At 47.1% G+C, this 13,900-nt stretch overlaps 7 protein-coding genes across 7 annotated transcripts; 5 read left to right on the forward strand and 2 right to left on the reverse strand.

Annotated features, from left to right (window-relative positions):
* Positions 1 to 5: 5 nt before the first annotated feature.
* Positions 6 to 1,515, reverse strand: PV09_04238 (uncharacterized protein). Its single transcript, XM_016357556.1, has 3 exons — positions 1,039 to 1,515; positions 619 to 976; positions 6 to 565 (listed from the first exon to the last, which is right to left on the reverse strand). Exons 1-3 carry the CDS (start codon positions 1,184 to 1,186, stop codon positions 166 to 168), a joined length of 906 nt encoding a protein of 301 aa, XP_016214348.1. The 5' UTR covers positions 1,187 to 1,515; the 3' UTR covers positions 6 to 165.
* Positions 1,516 to 2,183: 668 nt separating this feature from the next.
* PV09_04239 (uncharacterized protein) lies at positions 2,184 to 4,283 on the reverse strand. Its single transcript, XM_016357557.1, has 2 exons — positions 3,122 to 4,283; positions 2,184 to 3,072 (listed from the first exon to the last, which is right to left on the reverse strand). The coding sequence occupies exons 1-2, from the start codon at positions 4,081 to 4,083 to the stop codon at positions 2,355 to 2,357; spliced, it is 1,680 nt and encodes a 559-aa protein (XP_016214349.1). The 5' UTR covers positions 4,084 to 4,283; the 3' UTR covers positions 2,184 to 2,354.
* Positions 4,284 to 4,408: 125 nt separating this feature from the next.
* PV09_04240 (uncharacterized protein) lies at positions 4,409 to 5,363 on the forward strand. The gene has a single exon (XM_016357558.1). It carries the CDS (start codon positions 4,430 to 4,432, stop codon positions 5,066 to 5,068), a length of 639 nt encoding a protein of 212 aa, XP_016214350.1. The 5' UTR covers positions 4,409 to 4,429; the 3' UTR covers positions 5,069 to 5,363.
* A 1,606-nt stretch (positions 5,364 to 6,969) lies between these two features.
* Positions 6,970 to 8,044, forward strand: PV09_04241 (uncharacterized protein; the record flags this gene model as incomplete). The annotated part of the gene is made up of 3 exons (XM_016357559.1): positions 6,970 to 6,984; positions 7,034 to 7,536; positions 7,597 to 8,044. 3 exons carry the CDS (start codon positions 6,970 to 6,972, stop codon positions 8,042 to 8,044), a joined length of 966 nt encoding a protein of 321 aa, XP_016214351.1.
* Positions 8,045 to 8,250: 206 nt separating this feature from the next.
* Positions 8,251 to 9,522, forward strand: PV09_04242 (uncharacterized protein). Its single transcript, XM_016357560.1, has 2 exons — positions 8,251 to 8,464; positions 8,554 to 9,522. Exons 1-2 carry the CDS (start codon positions 8,385 to 8,387, stop codon positions 9,374 to 9,376), a joined length of 903 nt encoding a protein of 300 aa, XP_016214352.1. The 5' UTR covers positions 8,251 to 8,384; the 3' UTR covers positions 9,377 to 9,522.
* A 42-nt stretch (positions 9,523 to 9,564) lies between these two features.
* Positions 9,565 to 11,970, forward strand: PV09_04243 (uncharacterized protein). Its single transcript, XM_016357561.1, has 4 exons — positions 9,565 to 9,827; positions 9,880 to 9,950; positions 10,007 to 10,190; positions 10,243 to 11,970. Exons 1-4 carry the CDS (start codon positions 9,714 to 9,716, stop codon positions 11,701 to 11,703), a joined length of 1,830 nt encoding a protein of 609 aa, XP_016214353.1. The 5' UTR covers positions 9,565 to 9,713; the 3' UTR covers positions 11,704 to 11,970.
* Positions 11,971 to 12,124: 154 nt separating this feature from the next.
* Positions 12,125 to 13,852, forward strand: PV09_04244 (uncharacterized protein; the record flags this gene model as incomplete). The annotated part of the gene is made up of 2 exons (XM_016357562.1): positions 12,125 to 12,217; positions 12,263 to 13,852. The coding sequence occupies 2 exons, from the start codon at positions 12,125 to 12,127 to the stop codon at positions 13,850 to 13,852; spliced, it is 1,683 nt and encodes a 560-aa protein (XP_016214354.1).
* Between the last annotated feature and the right edge of the window lie 48 nt (positions 13,853 to 13,900).

Here is a 13,900-nt window from a genome sequence, read left to right on the forward strand (position 1 = left end):
AGGATTTTAAACATTTTCAAAGGGTGCACGCAATTCAAAATCTAGACTTTCGAATTTGTAATTTTGAAAATTACTGAAATTGACTTATTCAGACTATAGTACGAAGGGTATCGCGAGAGCACATGATCCATAGAGCACTTCACATTCCATCGCTGATCGGAATTTTTAAAGGATGACCGCGAGCAAGAGCGGGATGGCAAAGATGGACATCATGATATACACAGACCATGTCATCGCGGAAGATTTCGCAGCTGATGCGACGCCACCACCAGATGATCCTAAGGTCCCGGATGTGCTAGTGGCCGTGGCAATCGCACCAGTTGTAGAGCCTCCAGCAGATTTGCTGGCAGCGGCATTGATAGCACTAGCTGACGCGCTTAGAGATGTTGCGGAAAGTGGTGGGGCTGGTGGCTCATAGGTAGCTGTGAGCGCTTCGAACGAGGACTCTGCGTCTGCCGAGGCTGTTGCATAAAAGCTGGTTCTCGTGGATGTAGTCACGTAGGTTGATGTGACTGTAGAGAGCTGGATGGCGTAATCATACTCATAATAGTAGCTATAATAATACCTACATACGGATAAGTGAACGTGGTGACTCATCAGGCAAATAGTCAGACATACCAGGTAATGTAGTAATAATAGTAGCTGAATTCGCTGCTTCCAGTCGGCGCTGCGGTTATGGTTGCGGCTGTTGGACTGGATCCACTGTTTCCGCTGGAGCCGCCACTATCTGAACCTCCTCCGGGGCTGCATTTGCCGTTCGAAGAGTTGCAGGTGTAACTGTCAGGACAGCAGCCGCCATACTGGTCGAGACAGCAATGTTCACCTAAAGCACATGCGCCGTCGCCATCAGAACAGCATGTAGAGGTAACATCCATACATCCACCATTGCAGCATGCCTCAAAGGAGTAACAGTATCCACCTCCATCACAACAGTGGTCTGAGCTGGATGATGCACATGTGCCAGACGGGCAAGTGTCTATCCGAATTGAAAGTTAGCCCTGCGCATTCACGTATCGTTAACTCGGGAAGCTGACGCACAAATACATGACTGTCTCCTAAAAAGGCTCAGTAAATCCACGCTTCGCTTGCTGATACCGGTACTGTGGTGCGTTCTATCTATGTCTTGTGCGAAGGCTTGTGTTGTCACGAGCGCGAAGATTGCGCACATGAACCAGATGCGAGACATGATTCGTAATAAGTCTCGAAAAATTACACGTTCACAGCGATGATGGAAGTGGTCCAGATCCGACTACTGTTCGAGTCGATCTCCTAGATATATATACCAATTCATATGCACCGAGCTTTCCGCCTTCAATCTCATACTTGACCGGTCAAAGCACTCTGTGCGGCTTGCAGCCTTTCGCGTGTAGCAAAGCTCTTTCTAGACGGCCCAAAATCGCGCATGGATACGAATAGACTTGTAAGTTCTCAGTTAGCATCTTAAGAAGACCCCTGAGCGGGTTCATGGTTGTCCCGCTTGAGATACGAGCTTGGCAAAAGTTGCCAAGGCTCTGAACGCCTGGCAACTGGGGAGGCTGTAATTTGATGAACAAGATAATAAGTTGTCAATCGACGGCCCCCCGTACTTTTGCCCTCGCTCGTAGTAGGGACTCCGCGGTAGCAAAGAACCTGTGCATCGAGTGTGAGAGCTATGTTGCAGATCAAATCGAGTCGCCGCGCTTTTCCTTCACTTTCACAGAATTGCCGTTCGACATTCTAGTACATCTGACTTCACTCTCTAAGAATCGATGTTGGCTCTTGTTGATTAGCGCGATTCGATTGAAAAGTTACGCTTGGGGCTTTCATTGATTGTCCTTCGTTAATTGTCAAGCAAGAGCGAATGATCGGGTGGTGTACTTGATCCTATTTTTAAACTTCCTTGAGTGGAGGCCGAGAAAAACTCAGGCTTGTGCCTTGCCGTAGGGGAACATGCAGGCCAATCACAGAGAAGACTCGACCCTGTCGAGGTCGCTACCATCCGCTTCCCAGCACATTTGCTTCTTCTAAACCTATCGGCCAGTCTATGTTTTTAGAATGCGGCTATAAAACGGCAGAATCCATGCGTTCGCTACGGGTTTGGATCCTTTGATCGAGGGCCACCGCTCAGGCGGTTTTGGCAAGCGTGTTTTGTCTAGCAGTTTTGGTGGTACTCATCAAGAGCTGTAGGACCAGACTGACACAGTCGGCTGTTCTGTATTCCACGATAATTAGACGATAATCTTTACTTTAGATTGCCAGATCCCACGGTTGATACCGGGATCATTCAAGGAGCTGATGCAACGAGATTGCAAGGTTCAAGCACAGTCGTGAACAAGACCATTTTTGACCAAGGGACTTTCAAAATCCTCAGTAAACTACCAAGCTTCCCATACTGCATCAGGCAACACCGTCCGCATCAGTTCCCAGTGCCTGACCGCAGATCGACGATGATATTTCTCTATGATTGCCTTATTCCCTCTCCTTAAGATAGACCTTTCATCCGGAAAGTCTTTTCCGACCACACTGTCAATGCTTATCTCCAAGTTCTTCGCTGGTGGTATGAATTCCCTTCGTGACAAGCTTCCCATCCAGTCTGCTTCGCTACCTTCTCTGAATGTCAACGGCCGCAATCGCGACTTAGTACAGAAGACGACCATGTTGATAAATGTATGTGCGGGGCTATTTGATTCGGGGGGAGAGTCCCGAAATGCTCTGCAAGTTGGAAAAATGGAATGGATAGTTGCCAGAACAATGCGTAGTGGTGGCAAGGTGAGGTCACCAGCATAATTGATGGCTACAACCCCCTCATCCTTCAGTATATTGCTTATGCCGTGAAGAAATTCGAGAGTAAAGAGTTCTGTTGGCTCGGCGCCACCAGTGAAGACATCGTGGATTATATAATCATAGCTCTTGGGATGCGTGATTGCTTGTGACTTGACGAAGCTAGCTGCATCCTCTAATGCAGTAGTATGGTTACCTGGTAGATCAAAGTATTTAGTCGCGAACTCGTGGACCACAGGGTCCAGTTCCACCACCGTGGTATTTATTCCGTGGTAAATGAAAGCTGCAGTAGAGGTGCCTGTCCCGAGTCCGCTGCATATGTGTTATTGCGAGAACCAGAGAAATTAGAGACTGTGCTCACATGAATAAGGCATTAGCCTCACTATCCTTTTGTCCGACGCCTTCCACTAACCGAACAGATTCAAGCATGGTAAAAACAGAGTAAATAGTCTCGCGTTTTATTTGTCCTTGGGCACGTCTCTCATCATTGACAAGCCATTCACCGCCCAGCAAGCTGTGATCGCATCTTAGGACGCGAAATTGATTGACGTTATCTTCAAGCACAGAGATATACCCTGTCAAAGAGTCTCGCCGTTCCAGCAATGTGTAGTTGTATATTGCCAAGGTTTTGTTCACCAACTTATTTGTTGCACCAGAGTAATGGTGCATGTTTCCGTACATGGTATGCAATATCCCCGGGATGTTGATGAGTAAATAAGGCGTTCGTGCGAGAGCGGCGTAGAATGACGCGATCAGCAAGTTCAATCCGGATCGTGACATGAAGTCCGCTTTACCAATGGTTCTGGAAATCAAATCGGTCGAAGTCCTCTCAACTGTCGTGAAAAAAATATAAGAAAACGCCGGTCGTATGCCATCAGCGATTGTCGGGGGAAGATGGGACAAGTCTAATTCCTCTAGCACGATTGAAGTCGCAATGCAGGCCATGAAAAGCAAAGGATAATATGAAAGAGCCTCCGTGATCAAAGGTCCAAGTTCAGCTCCAAATCGGCCGCTCAAGGGGAACAGAGCCCATTGTATGATTGGGATATAGTAAGCAATCACCGGGAGATACACCATCATATTCGAAGGCATATACTTTCGTGGGGACAGATTGGTGACCACGAACGCTACCAGCGGAATTATGGCGATTGCTTTCTGATGGTATATAGCCGACGGTATGGAGCCGTAGACTGGAGAAAGATTCGATTGTGAGACAGGCGAAGCGAATGCAGCCAGACCCATGAATGCAATTGCAAGACCAAGAGTCTTCCAAATGGGTCTCCTTGGCGTAGTCTTTTTACTCCCACGGGTTTTGTTCGTCATTATGTGTGTTGTTCGGGTGTTGTGTGTTTGGATAACAGTTTAATTCGGCTGTCATCAGAAGCTACGGACTTCACCTCTATTATTATAAACACACTGCTAATAGGGACAAATTGAAGATGCTGAAAAAGAATCCAAAAGTTGATGGCAGTGGAATTAAGAAAAAGGGATTGTTTAGTATTATGTGAATGCTATTTGTTCTCATACATGAAACTGGCTCACACTACTTGAAACGGCTCCAGCGTTTCCGTGCATCCTTGATGTGGCGTTGGGGTGGCGCATGCCCGTTCTGCAGACCATCTTGGATGTTTTCACTCCACTGTTTCTCTATCACAAAGTACCCAACAAAATGCCTTATATCTGGCCAAAGGTAGTTACGATAATGGATTCACAGGACCGTCAAAGTCCCCCCGAAAATGCCGCAAATACAGAAGGCTCGTTAACCTCACGAACAACGGATAGAGTACGCGTAAAGAACAGACGGCTACGTTACTTGGAGCTGCACCCTGAATACTTCGGCCCATCCTTAGAACTTGCAGATCCGCTGATGTATGATCGCCTGATAAGACGGTTTCAGTCATCTGAAGAGCGTGAAGCAGAAGGAAGGAAGAAGGGCTATTCCGGAATTCTGGAAGCCGATTTGTGGAGAGCAGAGGCTAGGCTTGATGCACTCCATAACCCAAATTCGAGTTCTGTATTTCAGTACAGGCGAGGAGCAAACGGAGAGGTATTAGTAGAAGAGCAAGATGACGTTCCTCAAAGCAAGGAGGAAGGCTTCAGAACATGGAAATATGAGATGGAGATGAGGTTTCTTCGCGGCGACGATGACGACTTCGATTATGATGCCGTGGACAACAATGAATTGTTCGATGATAAGGCAGAAGAGGAAAGAGTAGAGCTAGATAAGTATCTTGCTGATGAGGAGCCCGAGTTTATTCTTGAACATGGACAGGAGCCGCAAGGAGAGACCGGCATCCAGGATTTTTAATAACGGTTCTCTCTCAGCTAATTAAGTAGAAAACATCGATTGGAAACCAAGACATATTCTACCGTAGCAGGGCTGTTGGATTTGGAAGAAAGGTACGGAACCATCTTTAAACTAGTTGATCGCAAACCCTAAGTCCATTTCACGAATGCTGTATCTTACCGAAATGCTTCTGGAACTCACGAAGACTATTTATGATCCAACTAGGCAAATTGCCTGACGAGATCTGTAGCCCAGTATCGCTGCAATTTACTTTTTATGGAGAATAAAAGACTGATGGCAGCAAGCATGCTCGTCATAATATCTTCAATATTATACGCAGAATATTGCTCCTAAGTGCATTATGCAAGTTGGTGCAAGGGTTGAATCTACAAGATTACTTTCTTCGGTTTAGTAGAATTGCTCAATGAATTGAAACCTTAGAAGTTATTGATACTTGCATAAGCATGATTAGGCCCACCTGATGTCTAAATGGTTCACTGATGAGTGAGAATGAGGAAGTATTATACATATATATGAGAGTTCTTGATTCCACCGCACTTAGCAGATTTTTCAATTCGAAGCCTGTGTTTTCTCAAGACGACTCACTATGTCTACTTGGTTTGTGGTTCATTCGCGGTTACGCTTCATTATAAGACGTCACCGTCAGAAAAGAATGACTTCAGAAAGTTCACATTCCCATGGACATGTCAGGAGCAGGTTTTATGGGACGAAAAAAAGTCTGAATCTGAACTTCTGTCCGCCATAGAATGATCCGCGAGGAATGAGATCAGTTTCAAGAGACATGCAAAGCGGCGAACGTGCCGACTCACAGAACATGGATGCTAAGGCACTCTAGAGTAGAAAAAGATTAGAGGCTGGATAATTTGTATGCCTAGCATGGACAAAGAATGGCAGAGGAACACAGTGATTCAGAAAACTGGCTCGCGGGGGCTTGTGAAAGTCCGTTGTAGCCACATGTGCTTCATATGCGGGGAAGGTGGAGTCTGCAGAACTCAAAGCCATTTTCTTGACTTAGCATGGGCGCGTGATTCAGAGACGTCGTCGGACCTCGTAGCTAGGTTCGGCAACTCTAAAGGATTGTCATGGTGATATCGTGAAAGCGAAACTAATCTAACCGTACTTTGCTTGTGGATATGATGAGAGCTCAATGGTTGCGGATGGATCTTTGAGGCCCAAAAAGCACCACTTGCTTCTTGGTGGCCTCCGAGGGCTCCAGCCACCTGCGGAACTCAACATGGCAGGATTCATCGAGTAAAATGATACACTCAAGGATCTGAACGGTTGTATTGCGGAGAACGTTAACATCTGACATTGTTCAGCTGCGTACCTCGGCGTTCTTATTCCTAGTGGAGCTCGCAAACGCGGATATGGTCCAATCAGAACGCATGGACTCCTGATCCGCACAGGCAAGGCTGAATGTGCTGGCCGGTGTGACTTGACTGCACATGCCCTACACATTTCCGGCAAGTAAGGGCAAACTATGCCCAGTCATTCATGCTCGATCATCGGCTTGTCCTAGGATCAAGTTCGAAAATCAAGCTATGCAAGTCCGATGTCTTCATTCTGCCATACTTCCTGCTGATGCGTATCTGCCAACGGGCCTCGGTGTGCTGATGCTTAACAAACACACCTGTTGACACATATCATGGAATTAAAACTTCGTACCTCGTTTTCGGACTTGTATACTAGGGGACGAAATGTCTGAATATCTCCACAAAGAATTGCTCAGGAATGAGTCTATTCCACCAGGAGCCACACCTCTTTTGCAAGCTTCTTCGGGACAACGCCTCTCAACGTTAATTTTATGCACCATATTCCTTCCGCTATCATGGATAGCTGTTATATCTCGGTTTTATACCAGAGGGGTGATCGTCAGAGCCTATGGTTGGGATGATTTCACCATGCTTCTCTCGCTGGTATCTGAATTAAGAAGACTTTCACTTATGGGGCTAACAGATTGTCTAGGTCTTCTTCACGCTATTCAACATTGGGGTTATTGTATGCGCGAATGCTGCAGCTCGTTCTCCGAACCTGTATGGCCTCATAATGATACCAGAAGCCAAAGTTGCCATTATTTGGCTCCAAGTCTCGCTAGGTTCGTATGTCGCGACTATGCTCGTACTGAAGATCTCCATCGCTATCTTCTATCTCCGGGTCATGGTAAAATCCTGGCAAAGGCGGGTAATATGTGGGACTTTAGGTCTGGTCACTATCTTTAGTATTGCCTATTTCTTCTTTGCAATATTGCAGTGTGGTCCGACCGTGGATCCTATCAAGTTTATGAATCGAAAATTAGGTGGACAATGCGTGAGCGATGCGAAGATCCTAGGCGCGTCTTACGCTCAAGGCGCAATCACGAGTGTGACCGATATTATATATGCCGCAATGCCAGTTACACTTCTCAGACGATCAAATATGCGTGCGAGAGACAAGGTCACGGTTATGTTTATACTGACACTAGCGGCCTTGTATGAGCACCTCTCAAGTGAGGATGGGGAGGGAGGACCAAGAGCTAACCCTTTACATAGTGGCGGAATTGCGTCGATGATCCGAATGAACTATATCTCCCGATTAGCGACTGCGACCATCAGCTGGTTCACCGAGGCCAACATGATCGCAATCTGGTCGACGATAGAGCCTGGCCTTGGTATAATAGCCGCCTCGCTTGCAACACTACGGCCACTGGTGAGGCAAATTTGGGGCACTTCTTATCGAGTATCTACCTTGAATGGCATGACATGGTCGCAGCCAAGGGCCAGCACAATTAAGAGTATGCACACGCAATTTGGGACGAGGCCGCACGATGAAGAAATAAAAATTTACGGCCTCCAATACACCAACCAAGATTTGGGTGTGAAAGATCCAGAGTCTATACATCCGTATACGTATCGAACAAGCAAAGTGATCACCTTTATGGATAGCCAGGAGGAGATCGAGATGGTCCACCAAAACAGTAGGGAGCCTCTCGTTCACTGAGGGCAGATTGATCTATCAGATACAAGCACATCGATAAATTTACAAGAAAAAAAAAATCGCGACGAAAGCAATTAAATAGATGAAAAAATTACCTTCTAACATGGCGCTGGACGTAATACCTTGCCTCGTTTCTGAGCGACAAAACCCAAGTTTTAAGCTAAGCCCGGAAGACTTTGCAAATTTCGTTCCCGTCCCCGGCTTAGGCTCTCACGTCAGAGCTTTATCGCAGGCAGTCAGCAATATATAGGCTCTGTGCACGCCTGAGATCACAAAATGGTATCTTGGACACCATTCTTGAGCTGCAAAGCACACAGAAATATTACTGAGTAGTTTCTGCTCCATGGCATCATGTCGCGCTGCGTCAGAAGAGCTGGATGAGGAGCTCGCAATCATCCTCACCAATTCGTTTCTGCCGCTATGGTACGCAAGAGAATTCCATTGTCTTTCGCACAGCTGTTTCATACTTTCACGATGAGTGGACGAAGCTGATAAGTCATTGTGCATGGCAGGAATCACAACTGGTTTCACGGTGTATCTAAGCCTGTCCAACGCATACCACAGTCTGCAAATATATCGACACCTTCGATATCACTTTCTAAGCTGACTCCGTTGCAAAAGGCTCGCCGCTCATTTTATTGGTTTCTAATCAAATTGACCCGTGGTGTCGGTGGAGAGGTCTGCGTGGCAACGATACCATCGCCAAAGAATCCTGACGATGAGCTTGTCGCCGCAGTCCTGTTGTGGTGCCCGCCATTCAAGCGTAACGCATCATCTTTCGGTCTGCAATTCATCAAAGATTTGTGGACGCTATACAAGGCGGATATGTTTGCGGTATTACGTGGATATGGTATCTCAGGCTTCCGGCGCATCACGGACGTGTTTGAGGAGAATGTGCAGCGCATGTTCAAGGAATCCTTGGCACCCCTCGGTTTCAAGCCGGAGGAATGTGGCTTTGTGCAGATGATAGCTGTAAATACAGACCCGGAATTCGATGCGGAGCTTAAAGGCAAGGGCTTTGCGAGGCAGCTGCTACAGTGGAGGATTGACCACCACTGGAAGGAATGCAAGAACGTGAAGACGGGCACGGGAGGCAAAATGACGCCTGTGATTTTGGATACAACAACGGAGCAGGGAATCACGGCGTATAAGCGACTACGTTTTGAACTGGTAAACCAGTATATTCCGAACACTGGCACGGACAAGAATGGTTATAAATTGGATAAGAATTTGGATCCCGAGGAGAAAAGGAGGCTAGCTGAGGAAGCTATGGAAAATTGCGTGATGAGTATCATGGTGAAGATGCCTCCCGAGACCGCAGCCGAGGCGGTGTGATACGGATTGACAGTGACGGCCTTTGTGGAGGTTGTTTCTTGTGCAGACCATGGGTGGAGAAACTCCGCTGCAGCATGGAAGAGAGGTCGTGATAACGATGAACAGTGTAAATATCACCAAATTGCCCAGCAATCAGTAGAAGGATCGAAAGTCTTTCGCATTCCTTCTTGTGAGGCATTCCTTGTGAAGACTAACCTCCCCACGCTACCCCACATAGGTGCAGCGCTTCTCCGCACCTAAGCGCAGCAAAGCATGCCCGTTTCCCCGAGCTCATCATTGACAAGTCTTCTGTCGTGAAGCCTGTCAATTGACATGTCTCGCACCCGTAGACTAAGCGATGGCATGCGTGAGGCTGCCACAGTTATTCTCAAGGCGCTGGATCAGTGCTAGCACGTGGCGAACCTTTGTTCGTGGCGTTTTGACGCGATCTTATGCTGAGGGTCCTTCAGAGGTTGGCCTTTCCCCTGATGCCATGCAGAACGCAGAAGTTGACTTGTATGCAGCCTTCATTGCTTGAACAGACCGTGGGACAGCATTTCGAGTCGATTGTTTCGCAGCATGGCGACCGTCCAGCGTGAGTCTTTCCTCGAATACTTTTAACATGCGGCTAATTTCTGACGACTTGGACAGTGTCATTTCAAGACATCAGCGACGAGCGATGACATACTACCAGTTGGATCGCGACAGTAATGCTCTAGCTCGCGGGCTTGCTAATGTCGGGGTAAAGAAAGGAGATCGCTGTGCGGTCATGCTAGGCAACAATATCGAATATGCCATAGCAACTTATGCACTTTTCAAGCTTGGTGCTATCTTGGTTAGCTGGAAAACCACCGAAAACCTCTATGGATGTTCTAATATAGGGAAAGGTACCACTCAACCCTGCTTTTAATAGCACTCAAGTCCTCTCAGCCATGAATCACCTCTCCGCCGAGCACCTACTCATATCGACTGAGACAAATCTGCCTCGAAAGCCCCCTCGGTCTAATCTTGACCTTCTGCGGAATATAGTACCAGATCTGCATAATAAAAATCTCGAATCTCCCACATTACCTTCATTGAGGAATCTCATACTGGTGGACAACTCGAATGGGCGTTTTGAGGCGGAAATAAAGCAGCCGTTGATGTCTACGCGCTCCTATCAGGATATTTTGGAAGATGGACAACCTGGAAAACCGTTAAATATCCAGAATTTACGAGCGGATGAAGTAGTCAATATTCAATTCACTAGTGGGACGACGTCGATGCCTAAAGCCGCAATGCTGTCACATCGCAATATCTTGAACAATGGGTACTTAATAGGCAAACGCATGGGATTGACACCAGCGGATGTCGTCTGCTGCCCTCCACCGCTCTTCCACTGCTTCGGTTGCATATTAGGCTACATGGCGACTGCAACACATGGGTCTTGCATCGTGTTTCCGAACGAAGCATTCGACGCAGAGGCTTCTCTGCGTGCCGTGCAGGAATACAAATGCACAGCGCTGTATGGAGTGCCTACTATGTTCATCGCAGAGCTTGAATTGTTGGCTTCGGGAGTTGTGACTCGTGAAGGTTTCAGTCAACTGCGCACTGGAATTGCAGCAGGATCATCGATACCAGCAGAGTTGATGCGCAAGTTACACCGCGAGCTGAATTTGACGGAGCTCACAATTTGTTATGGAATGACGGAGACTAGCCCCGTGAGTTGCATGACGACAACAGATGATCCCATTGAAAAACGAATAGACTCGGTCGGACGATTGTTACCACATACGAAGGCCAAGGTCGTAGATCCAAAAGATTGGACGCGTATATTGCCAATAGGTGAACGGGGTGAATTAGCTACAAGCGGCTATCTCGTTATGAAAGGCTACTGGGGTGACGAGGCTAAGACAGCTGAAGTGTTAGTCCCCGATAATGAAGGCAACATATGGATGCATACAGGCGACGAGGCGTGCATGGACAGTGACGGGTATGTTAAAATCACAGGCCGCATCAAAGATCTCATTATCAAGGGTGGCGAGAATATCCATCCTCTCGAAGTCGAAAACTGTCTTCTTTCCCATGACCACATCAAAGAAGTTTCAGTGGTTGGACTTCCCGATGAGCGCTATGGAGAGGTCGTGGCTGCGTTCGTGGTTCGAAAGCAGGATGGCGCAGGGCAGCAATTGACCACAGAAGATGTAAGAAACTGGGTGCGGAAGCAGCTGAGCCATCATCTTGTACCCAAGTATGTATTTTGGGTGGATGAGTACCCTAAAACTGCCAGCGGCAAGATTCAAAAGTTCAAGTTAAGGGAGATGGGAATGCAGATTTTGCGGGAAGGAAAGGGTAATGCTGCTTTTTAGGTACCTTTGATCTGCTGAGTGCTTCAACCAATCGATTATCGCTGACGGGCAGCACGCGTCTATTATTGCTTCAGGATTGAATGACTGGCTCTGTGAGGAATAAGACAAGCAATTATTTGAAAGATCCGTATATGTATATGGCCAATGAGTTCCAAAATATGTGCTTTTCAGTTATATATCTGCTGGAGCTGTTTTCCCTCAATATTCCACTGGTCTTCAGTTGAAGCTTTTCGGTCAAGTATATCCGGCGGCTAACTAAGATGCGGGGGGGGGGTGGCCATTGGGGCCGCGGCATACCTTCTACTCAATTTTCTAGTAGATTTTTCTGATAATGAGTCTTAAATACTCGTTGTTTTCAATATATTAATGTCCGGATTTTTTTTCGCTTTCGAAATCTGTGCTGTTGGGGCATTGAAACAAGATGCCGCTGCCGATGAATGGACGAAGACAGATTCCTACACAGGATATCGTGTCTTACATCCTTGACAATCCTCAGTACGATGTAGACAAGCCAGTAGGTCATACCTCCATCCATGGTAAATGTTGCTAAGTGGAGTAGGTATATCGTGACCCTGAGGATGCGAACCACTTTTTCTCTCACCGTATGGCTACAGCAATGATACGTCGTTTGATTGCCGGGTTCCGTGCCACTGGTCTAAAGAAAGGCGATACAATCCTTGTTCATTCGTTCAACTCCATATACTATCCCATCGTAATTCTTTCGATCATTGGAGCCGGCTTCGTCTTTGTTGGAACGAACCCGTCATATACCCAGACGGAACTCAATCACGCCATCAAAATCGCGAAAGTCAAACTTGTGCTCTCAGAACCGGACATATTACCAAACGTTGAGAAGGCCTTGCGGAGCAATGGCATGAATGTTGGAGATAGGCTCTTAATTCTAAACACAAGAAGCGGTCAGGTGCTTCCTCAAGGCTATAAATCATGGAAATCGCTCTGCGAGAATGGCGAACAAGATTGGATCCGATTTGACGACTATAACCTTCAATATAACACGACTGCATGTCTTTTCTTCACCTCTGGAACGACTGGCCTCCCAAAGAGTGCAATGACATCTCATCGCAATTTGCTTGCTCAACATCTTCTCTGGTCGGAATTCACAAGGAGGCCCTACCCCATAAGGATGGTACAAACATTTCCGATTTTCCACATTGGCTCTTTTGTCCTCGCTGTTTGTACTCAACTTAAAGAAGGTCGTGAGATGTACGTTGTCAAGCGCTTCGAGGTCGAGCAATATCTCTATCTACATGATCAGCATAAACTGACGGAGGTCTTCATGGCACCACCAATGGTCAACCAAATAGTCATGAGCCAGATGGCAGATCCGAGCTCAACAAAGTTCCGGTACAGTCTCAAGTCTGTTCGTTCCGGATATGTTGGCGCGGCGCCTTTGTCACCGGACTTGCAGAAGAGATTTCATGCATTGTTAGCGCATGACGCGAGATTCACGCAGGTTTGGGGAATGACAGAGTCCACATCAATGATTACTGGTGTGCCAGGGGACATTGCAGATAAGACGACGCAAGGCGAGTTGGACACGTGGGGAAATGTGGGCACCCCACTACCAGAATTGAGCGTTAAACTTATTGATGAAGAGGGCAACGATGTGACACACACTATTGGGAAAGGCGAAGCATGCGTGAAAGGCCCCACGGTGATCAGAGGATACTACGAAAACGAGAAAGCAAACAAGGATTCCTTTGATGGTGAGGGATATTACAGAACAGGGGATGTGCTGCAGCTTGACCCGAAGACCAACCTCCTTTATGTTGTAGAAAGAATGAAAGAGCTTATTAAAGTCCGCGGATTTCAAGTTGCGCCTGCGGAGCTTGAAGGTGTTCTCACCAGTCATCCTGAGATCATAGATGCTGGAGTCATTGGTGTGCCCGATGATGAGAGTGGCGAGCTTCCTAGAGCGTATGTTGTCCTGAGAGAGGGGAGCAGGTTGACCGAGGCCAAAATCAAAGCGTACGCAGCGGAAAGGTTGGCAAAATACAAAGCCCTGCATGGTGGTGTGATCATTGTGGACAGTATACCTAAATTAGCGAGTGGAAAGATTCTGAAACGCGTGTTGAGAGAGTGGGCTAAAGAAGAAAAGAAGGGTAACACCATCAGCGCAAAGTTATAACCTAGGTGGCGTAAACCTGGCATCAAAGCATAGCGCCTATATCACAGG

The sequence above is a fragment of the Verruconis gallopava genome, assembly GCF_000836295.1.
Source record: "Verruconis gallopava strain CBS 43764 unplaced genomic scaffold supercont1.12, whole genome shotgun sequence".
Lineage (NCBI taxonomy): Eukaryota > Fungi > Ascomycota > Dothideomycetes > Venturiales > Sympoventuriaceae > Verruconis > Verruconis gallopava.